Consider the following 11282-nt stretch of genomic DNA (forward strand, 5'->3'; position numbering starts at 1 on the left):
GATGGAGCACTATGTCTCCTACTAACACCAATGATTGGGCACTATTCCTCCCACTGAATACAATCATGGGGCATTATACCTTCCACTGACACCAATAATGGTGAACTATTCCTACTACTGACACCAATGGAACACAATTCCTTCTACCAATACAAATGATGGGGTACTATTCCTCATCTATACAGATCCGGCACATAATACCCAGCAACAATGAAGGTGGAAGATTAGGCATTGCAATGATATATCCATGCGATATACTGCCGTTTACGGCCTGGAATGTTAGCATCGTTTCCTATAACCTGCAAATATCCTACATATAAAATCCACCCGGAAAATGTTGATATTACCCACGTTTATGGCGGTAACGGTGACATATATACAGCAAATGTACATATAGACAATTTACATGGATGTATAGAGAGAAGATGGGAATGACTGAACACAGACTATGTTATCCCAATAGACCCCCAAAATACACAAGATCCGGCATCTCATTATTTGGGTTACATGGTTCTGAGATGTTCATTTATAGCGATGACTCCGTGGTATATTGAGGTGAGATAATACATTCACACATGTATGCACATGTTGTTATAAAAGTCTTGTTGATAAAACACATGAACACACATGTAGGAAGCGTGCTCCCTGGAATTTGTGAACAGCTTTCTGAGGCCGGTCCCCGTTTCATCTGGATCTCTGGTCCGCCATCTTGTCAGCTTTGTAGGAACACCATGGTGAGGAGACCTGAGAAGGATATACAAGAAATCATCAGAGGAGGGAAGGAGCATCTGGAGAGACAGGATCAAGGAGAGGAGGCTCTGGAGCGGGGGTCTCCAAACTTTCTACACAAAGGGCCAGTTTACTGTCCTTCAGACTTTAGGGGGGACATGTCATGGGGTCAAGTGGGAGTAAACAATGCCCCATCGTTGGTGTCAGTGGGAGGCATTCTGCCCCATCATTGGTGTCAGTGGGAGGAATTCTGTCCCATTGTTGGTGTCAATGGGAGGAATTCTGTCCCATTGTTGGTGTCAATGTGAGAAATTCTGCCCCATGGTTGGTATTCAATAGGAGGACTTCTGTCCCATCGTTGGTGTCAATGGGAGGAATTCTGCCCCATTGTTGGTGTCAATGGGAGGAATTCTGCCCCATTGTTGGTGTCAATGGAAGGAATTCTGCCCCATTGTTGGTGTCAATGGAAGGAATTCTGCCCCATCGTTGGTGTCAATGGAAGGAATCCTACCAAATTGTTGGTGTCAATGAGAGAAATTCTGCTACATCGTTAGTGTCAGTGAGAGAAATTCTGCCCCATTGTTGGTGTCAATGGAAAAGAAAAGTGCCCCACTGTTGGTGTCAATGTAAGGAACTCTGCCCCAATGCCAATGTTGGTATTGATGGAAGGAATTCTACCCTTTTGATGGTGTCAGTGAGAGGAACAGTGCCCCATTGTTGCTATCAGTGACAGGAATTATGCCCCATTGTTGGTGTCAGTGGGTAGAATAGTGCCCCAAGGGCCGCATCCGGCCCGAGGCTACAGTTTGGAGACTGCTACTCTGAAGGAATGGATCATAAGTAGAAGGTTCTGGAGAGATCATAAAGAGGAAGCTTATGGGAGACGGGACTGCAGAAACAAGGCTCTGGAGAGAACCATAGAGAAGGGAATCTTAGAGATGGGGCTTCGGGGATGAGATCATAGAGAGGTAGCTCTGGAGAGACAAGAACATAGAAAGGAGGTTCTTCTCTGGAGACAAAGGGAACATAGAGAGGATGCTTTGGAGAGAAGGCATCATAGAGAGGAGGCTCTTCTAGAGAGATGGGCTTATGTAGAGGGGAATCTACAGAGACAGGATCATAGGCAGAGAAGACTCAGTAGAGACTGAATTATTAGGTTCGTACCTAACACGTAAGCAGCAACAAGTTTCTGGATGACTGACACATGGAGGTTCTCATGGAGGAAGCTCCGGGGGTCTCCATGTAATGGAAGCATCAGGACCACCAGAGATACCAATCCCACCAGAATGTACAGCCCAAACAGGCCAGGGGACAGCGGGCGTGGGACTCCTGTGGAGAGAAATACACAGGGTTATAACCTGAGCTCCCTCTTCTTCATTCCAATCATACAAATGTATTTCTCCTACCATGGCGCACTGAGAAGACGTGGGAAGGTGGGTGCCACTTGGGCGATTCACTGGTTCCTCGCTCTCTCGATTGGGGTCTGGTCGGATGTAGTGTGGCAGGAATGTCCTTCCTCCCTCCCACTCCTCGTCCTCCGCCCTCTTCCCATATCTCCACCCGGAACTTGTCTGCGCTCCCGTAATGCCGAGCCCGGATATCACGGTGCCGGGTGACTCTGCAAGAGGAAGAAAAAAAGATAACATCAAAGGATTTGTATATTCTATCTGTGTTTTCTAAATCTATAAAAATGTATGAGAATAGTGTGTGACTGTGGTGAGGACATTAGATTGTAAGCTCCTCCGGTTCAGAGTCTGATGTGACTGGCTCAGTGTTCTCTGTACAGCACTGCGGTATATGTAAGAGCTCTATAAATGTATAATAGTGTGTGATTATGGGGGGACATTAGAGTGTAAGCTCCTCTGGTACAGAGACTGATGTGACTGGCTCAGTGTTCTCTGTACAGTACTACGGTATATGTCAGAGCTATATAAATGTAAAATAGTGTTTGATTATGGGGCACATCAGAGTGTAAGCTCCTCTGGTGCAGAGACTGATGTGATTGGCTCAGTGTTCTCTGTACAGCACTGCGGTATATGTCAGAGCTATATAAATGTATAATAATAATAGTGTGTGACTGTGGGGGGGGGGGCATTAGAGTGTAAGCTCCTCTGGTTCAGAGACTGATGTGACTGGCTCAGTGTTCTCTGTACAGCACTGCGGTATATGTCAGAGCTATATAAATGTATAATAATAATAGTGTGTGACTGTGGGGGGGGGGGGGGGGCATTAGAGTGTAAGCTCCTCTGGCACAGAGACAGATGTGATTGGCTCAGTGTTCTCTGTACAGCACTGCGGTATATGTCAGAGCTATATAAATGTATAATAATAATAGTGTGTGACTGTGGGGAGACATTAGAGTGTAAGCTCCTCTGGCACAGAGACTGATGTGATTGGCTCAGTGTTCTCTGTACAGCACTGCGGTATATGTCAGAGCTATATAAATGTATAATAGTGTGTGACTGTGGGGGGGGGGGGGGGGGGACATTAGAGTGTAAGCTCTGGTTCAGAGACTGATGTGACTGGCTTAGTGTTTTCTGTACAGCACTGCGGTATATGTCAGAGCTATATAAAACTGGAAACCAATGATTAGTCAGAAGTGGAATGGAAGGGGGTGATTTGTTCTCACATGTCAATGCAGGAGTTCGGCTTGACCAGTCCTTCAGCATCCACTACTGTGTAGCGTAGGGGGGCCGTGGAGAGAACTGCCAGAGACAAGAGAAGAGCATTATGGGAGGATGGAGAACACACACACACACAATTCCTTAAAGGAAAACTCCACTTGTGTTAGAAATATGTATAAGGTTGCTACAAGACACAATTTTTTTTTTGACCTTGTAGTGTATATATATATATATACCCTGCTGTGATTGCTCCGGTAGGGACTTAGTGTCAGTTTGGTCTGTTTGCAGAACCCGGTCGCAGATTATTATCGCAATCTGTCACAATGTTGCAGATGTTACTGCGGATCAAATGCCCTGATCTGCAAAATTTTCAGTAATAGGAGGCGTGGCCTGTCGTGGCGTGGAGACGATCCGGAGCTGTAAACCTGGGAGCCGCCTACCACTGTGTTTAGCCAATCAGAACGCGTTTGGGAAGCAGGGCCACGCCTCCTTCATCGGACACTAACTCAAAGGGGTTCAAACCCTCTCCCCCTCCAGAACATTTTATCAAGATTTACTCTTTTTCATTATAACTTTTTTTTTCTACATCATTTATTCCTTTTATGTCTTTTTTTTATATTACTGACAAGACTGATGATTGTCTGTACACTATTGCTGCAACTATTAGTTTTTTAGCGCTGAATTCCACACTATCTTTGCGTGTGTTTTTTATCTTTATGCCAAATCGAAAACCCTGTAGTTTTGCATTGTAACACCTGGCCCATCCAATAGGGGTACACGGCTGCTAGTCCTAAAGTGCTTAAAGCGGAGTCCTACCCAAAAGTGGAAGCTTCACTTATCTGACTCCCCCCCTGCCACATTTGGCACCTTTCGGTGGGGAGGAGCAGGTACCCATCCCCACAGCCCAGCAGTGGACTGTTCCTAGTCTATGAAGTGTGCTCTGGCCGTGATGACATCCGGGACAGTCCACTATTCAAGACTGCTAGAGCTGGGGGGTGCCAGACCCGTTTTGTGCTGGGAGGATTGGAGGATTAGGTAAGTATATCTCTGCTCTCCTTTCATTGCATGGGGCAAAAAAAAAATTCTGCCCGGAGTTTAGCTTTAAAAACCTAGCTCTGGGCTCCATGCCCCAGGCACTCGCAGGCATCCAAACTAAGGCTGGGGGGTAAAAATCAATTTGAATCTTGAATCGAGTTGAGAGGTCAAATCGATTCAAAATTTCAGCAAATCGATTTTTTTTTTTGTTTTTTTTCAGCAGGACAGGCGCGGTGTCACCGCGCCGGTCCTGAGGAGCTGCGGGCAGGAGTTTTTAGGCGAGGCCTCGCCTAAAAACTCCTGCCCACAGCTTCTCAGGACCGGCGCGGTGTCCATCAAAAAAAAAACAAAAAAACTTGATTTGAATCGTGAATCTAGTTTTTTTTTTAAATAAAATCGCAGATTTTTTTTTTTTTTTGGAGAAAATCGCCCAGCTCTAATCGAAACGGAGCGGCACTGGGTGTTGCTTCCACCTGGAAGACTGAGGACATCAGTATGGCCAAGAAGAGGTATTGGGGGGAGGGTGTCATCAGCCATACGACATTACCCCCCCAAAAAAAAGCCGTGTTAAGAAACAAGATCTTCCTGGAGAGCACTGGTGGTGATGTAGTCTTCCCAGGATGCATCTGTGAATGCTACGTCACCAGTGCCTCACTCTACCAGGGAACGTGAAAAAAAGTTAAATGTAAAGAAAAACTCCAATAAAAAAAAAAAAATAAGCATTGACATACAGGGGGTTAAGAAAAACACAGATATATAGCGCAATTCCAGGTATAAAATAACAAAAACTCCCAAATTAGTCCATGTATTATAATAAGGGCTTAATCAGTCCATAATAATAGGTCCATCCTATTATTATTATTATTAGGGCCTACATCCTCTCACCCTGACCATTCACAGAACTCTTTGGATTGTGTGAATCAGTTCACAGGATGCAAAGTGCTCTGTGATTGGGCAAAGGAAGAGGAGGGGAAAACCACACCATGGCTGCCATGTAGGAGACCCATAGCTGGCGTGTCGGAGCACCAGAAGTAAGCAATGGCAACATCGGCACCCGGTGAAACAAAAAGGCTCCGTTCCCATGAGTGCAACTCCAAAGTTGAACGATTTGGGGTGTGACTTTGGTGCAACGCTACACTCTCCGGCACTCAAATCGCAAGAAAGTCGCATCAAAGTAGTGCAGGAACCCTTTCAAAGTCACTGCAACTTTAGGCCACATAGACTGGAACGGGTGCCATTGAGTTCAATGGACTGTGACTTGTCATGCGACCTCAGGTGTCCAAAGTTGCATGAGAAGTTGCACTAGTGCTCCCTAAATTGTAAATTTGTTGGCGGGAAAGTCAGACAACAATTATCCGATGGAGCGTAAAATCCGATCGTGAATACGGGGCTTAACAGCGGCCCTGTGTGGAGGTAGGAGCCTGGCTGACCACATCTTCCCCAGCATGTGGTAGATAGAGGCCAGCTTCTAGGAACCTCATATCATCTGGTGAGTATTTTTTAGATGGTCTCTTGTGTTTTTTTGAGCTGGTGGTGGAGGTGTGCGTGAGATTGAGGGTCGGACAGAGTGTACCCCAGCTCCCTCTCCCATTTCTTGAAGAAGCAGAGGCCTGCATCTTCTTGTTGGCCACAAATGTGTGTGCCCTTGCCATGAGACCTCTGGTGACTGAAGAGAAAGGGTTTCAAATCAGGTGAGAGGGTCTGCTGGTCTTATATCTGTCAAACAGATAAGTGTAAAATATTGTAGTCGCCCCATGTCCATGCACCCAATGTCCCATATGTGTTCCCCAGATTGTGTAACGATCGTAGCTCTCCACCATGGATCAATTGTCCCTACCGCCATCTGTTGTCCAAGATTGAAAAAATGAGGGATGTGCACTGAAGGGAAACCAATGGAACCCCCCCCCAATCGTCTTATGCCCCGTACACACGATCGGACATTCCTACAACAAAATCCATGGATTTTTTCCAACGGATGTTGGCTCAAACTTGTCTTTCTTGCATACACACAAAGTTGGTCGGAAATTCCGAACGTCAAGAACGCGGTGATGTACAACACGTACGACGAGCCGAGAAAAACGAAGTTCAATAGCCAGTGAGGCTCTTCTGCTTGATTCCGAGCATGCGTGGAACTTTGTGCGTCGGAATTGTCTACACACGATGGGAATATTACACGAACGGATTTTGTTGTCGGAAAATTTAAGAACCAGCTCTCAAACTTTGTGTGTCGGAAATTCCGATGGAAAAAGTCCGATGGAGCCCACACACGGTCGGAATTTCCGACAACTAGCTCCGATCGCACATTTTCCGCCGGAAATTCCAACCGTGCGTATGGGGCATTAGCTCTGAGAAAGGGGGTGCGCCCCCGAAACGCGTTAGCTGTACCCCGATTTTCTGTGCATGTCCATGCATTGTTTTTATGGCTTTTTGTCAGTTGCCTTTTGCGAGTACCCACTTTTATATAAAACATTTTTATTATTCAATTATCTTTGGTAATGCACTATGTGTGCGCGCCTTCCTATTCTGTTTTTTTTTTTTTTTTAATAAGAAAATTCCTATTCTGTTTTTTTTTTTTTTTTTTTTTTTTAACAAGAAAATTCCTATTCTGTTTTTCATCTCCGAAATGTGCCTGTGGGCTGGAGGGATTTAGGCGGCATGGAGCAGATTACATCTCGCCATGGTTTTCTCTAAAGCTACCGCTACATACGGGTGTATTTATAAAAAAAAAAAAAAAAAAAAACTGCATCAAATCCATCAAAACTGCAATGGTGCAAATGCAAAATTGAATATTCTCAGGCTATATTCCCTGTGGTGCGAATGTGTGAATAGGGAAAAAAAAAGGGCATTAAGGCCACTAGATGGCGCTATCATACGAAATAAGTGTGCTCCTCAGCTCCATCTAATGGCCATAATGCAGTATTTTCCCCATTCAATTTTTTTTCTTCACTAAATAACATTCGACCTGCAGAGAATAAAACCAGATAACCTTCAATTTTACCCCATTCACACAGAATTAATTTTACAAGAAGTTTCGATTGATGAACAGCTATCAGCTATTCTATCCTTTTTTTTTTTTTTTATATACGCCAGTTGAGTGTTCTTGAAAGTGCCACCAGCCAGCTCCCATATTAATTGAGGCTGATATTACTCGACAAAGGTCAGTGACACAAAAATGATATCTGTGATGGATACGGGGGATTGCACAGACCTGACAGTCTCATGTTTCAAGCAGTGGGGGAGGGGTTTACCTAGCACAGAGTTCAGGCGTGTGTCAGGTGCAGAGGCGATAAATAACCAGGGACATGCGTTACGGAGCAAGAACCTCACGGCATGGGGGGGGGAACACAAAAAAAGAGTCTACGGAGTCTCACCTTTGTAGCGGAGCACCCGGGGGAAGGGGTTGTACAGGGTCAGCACCTGCTTGTGGCTGGCCTGGTCATCGGCATAGAAGTCCAGAGCGGGTGGGAAGATGAAGACGGGGAGGGGGGAGCGGCTGCCGGAAGGCAAAGAGGCCTCGGGGGTCGTCCTCCTTTCATCTTCTTCCCCTCGGGCGGGAACCCTGTGCATGGCCGGCTACATACGCTGCACATTGGTCACATCACATCCCCGCTACCGGAGAGACGGGAGTGGCGGCTCACAGACAGGACACTGTACAGGAGAGAGAGAGGGGGGACAATCATTTAGTCACTGTACCAGAGGAGCTTGCACTCTAATGTCCCCCCAACAAGTCTCACACTATTATTATTATACCTGTTGAATGGGCTGCGTTAATCGTGACGCAGTGGGAACCGCGCAAAAAACACACGTGAGCGCCGTTGCGCCTGCATAGGTGCGAAAGAAGCCTAAAACACACGGTCGCTAAATGGGGAAAAAAAGGTGACCTCTGACCCACATCAACCCCCGATCTTGCTAATCTAATTTATTATTATATATTATTTTTATGTTTTTTATTATTATTAGATATATTATTATTATTTATATATATTATTATTACTATTAATTAATATGTATATATATTATTAAATATATATATATATATATATATATATATATATATATATATATATATATATATATATATATTTTTTTATGTATACACATTTCTGTAAATATTTTCTTCTATCTTTTCATGTGACAACACTGAAGAAATGACACTTGTCTACAATGTAAAGTAGTGAGTGTACAGCTTGTATAACAGTGTAAATTTGCTGTCCCCTCAAAATAACTCAACACACAGCCATTAATGTCTAAACCGCTGGCAACAAAAGTGAGTACACCCCTAAGTGAAAATGTCCAAATTGGGCCCAAAGTGTCAATATTTTGTGTGGCCACCATTATTTTCCAGCACTGCCTTAACCCTCTTGGGCATGGAGTTCACCAGAGCTTCACAGGTTGTCACTGGAGTCCTCTTCCACTCCTCCATGATGACATCACAGAGCTGGTGGGTGTTAGAGACCTTGCGCTTCTCCACCTTCTGTTTGAGGATGTCCTACAGATGCTCAATAGGGTTTAGGTCTGGAGAAATGCTTGGCCAGTCCATCACCTTTACCCTCAGCTACTTTAGCAAGGCAGTGGTTGTCTTGGAGGTGTGTTTGGGGTCGCTATCATGTTGGATTTTTTCCCTGCGGCCCAGTCTCCGAAGGGAGGGGATCATGCTCTGCTTCAGTATATCACAGTACATGTTGGCATTCATGGTTCCCTCAATGATCTGTAGCTCCCCAGTGCCGGCAGCACTCATGCAGCCCCAGACCATGACATTCCCACCACCATGCTTGACTGTAGACAAGACACACTTGTCTTTGTACTCCTCACCTGGTTGCCCCCACACACGCCTGACACCATCTGAACCAAATAAGTTTATCTTGGTCTCATCGGACCACAGGACATGGTTCCAGTAATCCATGTCCTTAGTCTGCTTGTCTTCACAAACTGTTTTTCGGCTTTCTTGTGCATCATCTTTAGAAGAGGCTTCCTTCTGGGACAACAGCCATGCAGACCAATTTGATGCAGCGTGCGGCGTATGGTCTGAGCACTGACAGGCTGACCCCCCACCCCTTCAACCTCTGCAGCAATGCTGGCAGCACTCATACGTCTATTTCCCAAAGACAACCTCTGGATATGACACTGAGCACGTGAACTCAACTTCTTTGGTCGACAATAGCGAGGCCTGTTCTGAGTGGAACTTGTCCTGTTAAACCGCTGTATGGTCTTGTCCACCATGCTGCAGCTCAGTTTCAGGGTCTTGGCAATCTTCTTATAGCCTAGGCCAGTGATGGCGAACTTTGGCACCCCAGATGTTTTGGAACTACATTTCCCATGATGCTCTACTACACTGGAGAGTGCCTGAGCATCATGGGCAATGTAGTTCCAAAACATCTGGGGTGCCAAAGTTCACCATCACTGGCCTAGGCCATCTTTATGTAGAGCAACAATTCTTTTTTTCAGCTCCTCAGAGAGTTCTTTGCCATAAGGTGCCATGTTGAACTTCCAGTGACCAGTATGAGAGAGTGAGAGCGATAGCACCAAATTTAACAAGCCTGCTCCCCATTCACACCTGAGACCTTGTAACACTAACGAGTCACATGACACCGGGGAGGGAAAATGGCTAATTGGGCCCAATTTGGACATTTTCACTTAGGGGTGTACTCACTTTTGTTGCCAGCGGTTTAGACATTAATGGCTGTGTGTTGAGTTATTTTGAGGGGACAGCAAATTTACACTGTTATACAAGCTGTACACTCACTACTTTACATTGTAGCAAAGTGTCATTTCTTCAGTGTTGTCACATGAAAAGATAGAATAAAATATGTACAAAAATGTGAGGGGTGTACTCACTTTTGTGAGATACTGTATATATATTATTTATTATTAGAAATATTATTATTTTTAATTATTATTTATATATATATATATATATATATAATAATTATATATATATATATATATATATATATATATATAAAATTTATATATTATTAGATATAATATTATTATATATTTTTATTTATTATTAGATATATTATTATTTATATATTATAATTTTTGGAGCAGACCTTTAAGCTCCGCCCACACCCTCAGCGTTTGGCCCCGCCCCTCCTGTGTAAGAGGGAGGGGACAGGGAGTGGTATTTGTAGGTGGAGGTCCCCTTTAAGTGATGACAAAGTGCTGGGTGAGAAGCCTCTGCTGGAAGCTGCCTGCTCCATGCTGTGATGGATACAGATGTTTATCAGGAAGTCCAGTTTAATGAGACTCCCCGGGTTGTGGGCGGAGCTGGGAACACTAACACAATAATAATAACCCCTCCACGCCCCGCCCACAGGTGGCAGACCATCAAGGAAGGTCTCTCTACACATGCCGGGATATGGGGTGACGTCACCGAGCTGACTCCCAGCATGCCCCGGGGCTATCACCCTAGTAGGGGAAGGTGTCGGGTCGGGGGTCCTCGCACTGTTACCTGCACCCTCCGCCGCCTCTTCCTGCTCTTCCTGCACTGTTTGCTGATTGGACACAGCGCTTGTCCGTCAGCGGCGGCACGGCAGGGGGCGGGGAGGAATACGAACATCTGATTGGAACAGGCCTCTCCTATCGGAGAGCGAAAAGCACCGCCCCTGTCGTGTCATGTGATCGGTCCTGGCTCGGTGGAAGACTTTTTTTTTTCCCGGAGACCAAACAGTAGAGGGCGAAGTGTGAAGGTCTCCAACAAAATGGAGGACAGTGCAGATACATTCTTGTCTTAGAGCGATCAGAGCTGGCTACATGATGTAATAATCCCCCTCATAGCTAGTCAGTGTCTCCCCCCCATAACATAATAGAGGAATGTCATCCAATGGTGTGACTACAGCATGTTATTCATGTGACTTTCCCCTATATTTGTAACATGTCAGTAAAATATTG

At 45.1% G+C, this 11282-nt stretch overlaps 1 protein-coding gene across 1 annotated transcript; it reads right to left on the reverse strand.

The window, feature by feature from the left end:
• Positions 1–335: 335 nt before the first annotated feature.
• On the reverse strand, positions 336–10994 carry LOC141133600 (motile sperm domain-containing protein 1-like). Its single transcript, XM_073623069.1, has 6 exons — positions 10843–10994; positions 7760–8036; positions 3359–3434; positions 2136–2347; positions 1894–2058; positions 336–744 (listed from the first exon to the last, which is right to left on the reverse strand). The coding sequence occupies exons 2-6, from the start codon at positions 7953–7955 to the stop codon at positions 713–715; spliced, it is 681 nt and encodes a 226-aa protein (XP_073479170.1). The 5' UTR covers positions 7956–8036; positions 10843–10994; the 3' UTR covers positions 336–712.
• Positions 10995–11282: the final 288 nt, after the last annotated feature.

Source organism: Aquarana catesbeiana, linkage group LG03, assembly GCF_042186555.1.
Source record: "Aquarana catesbeiana isolate 2022-GZ linkage group LG03, ASM4218655v1, whole genome shotgun sequence".
Classification (NCBI taxonomy): Eukaryota; Metazoa; Chordata; class Amphibia; order Anura; family Ranidae; genus Aquarana; species Aquarana catesbeiana.

Bases quoted from the DNA above. Each gene is read 5' to 3' on its own strand.
- LOC141133600 (XM_073623069.1), bottom strand. From the start codon at position 7,955: ATGCACAGGGTTCCCGCCCGAGGGGAAGAAGATGAAAGGAGGACGACC. The intron at 2,348-3,358 runs GTGAGAACAAAT...TTCCTCTTGCAG, and splicing joins CCGAACTCCTGCATTGACAT to AGTCACCCGGCACCGTGATA. The intron at 2,059-2,135 runs GTAGGAGAAATA...TTCTCTCCACAG, and splicing joins CGTCTTCTCAGTGCGCCATG to GAGTCCCACGCCCGCTGTCC.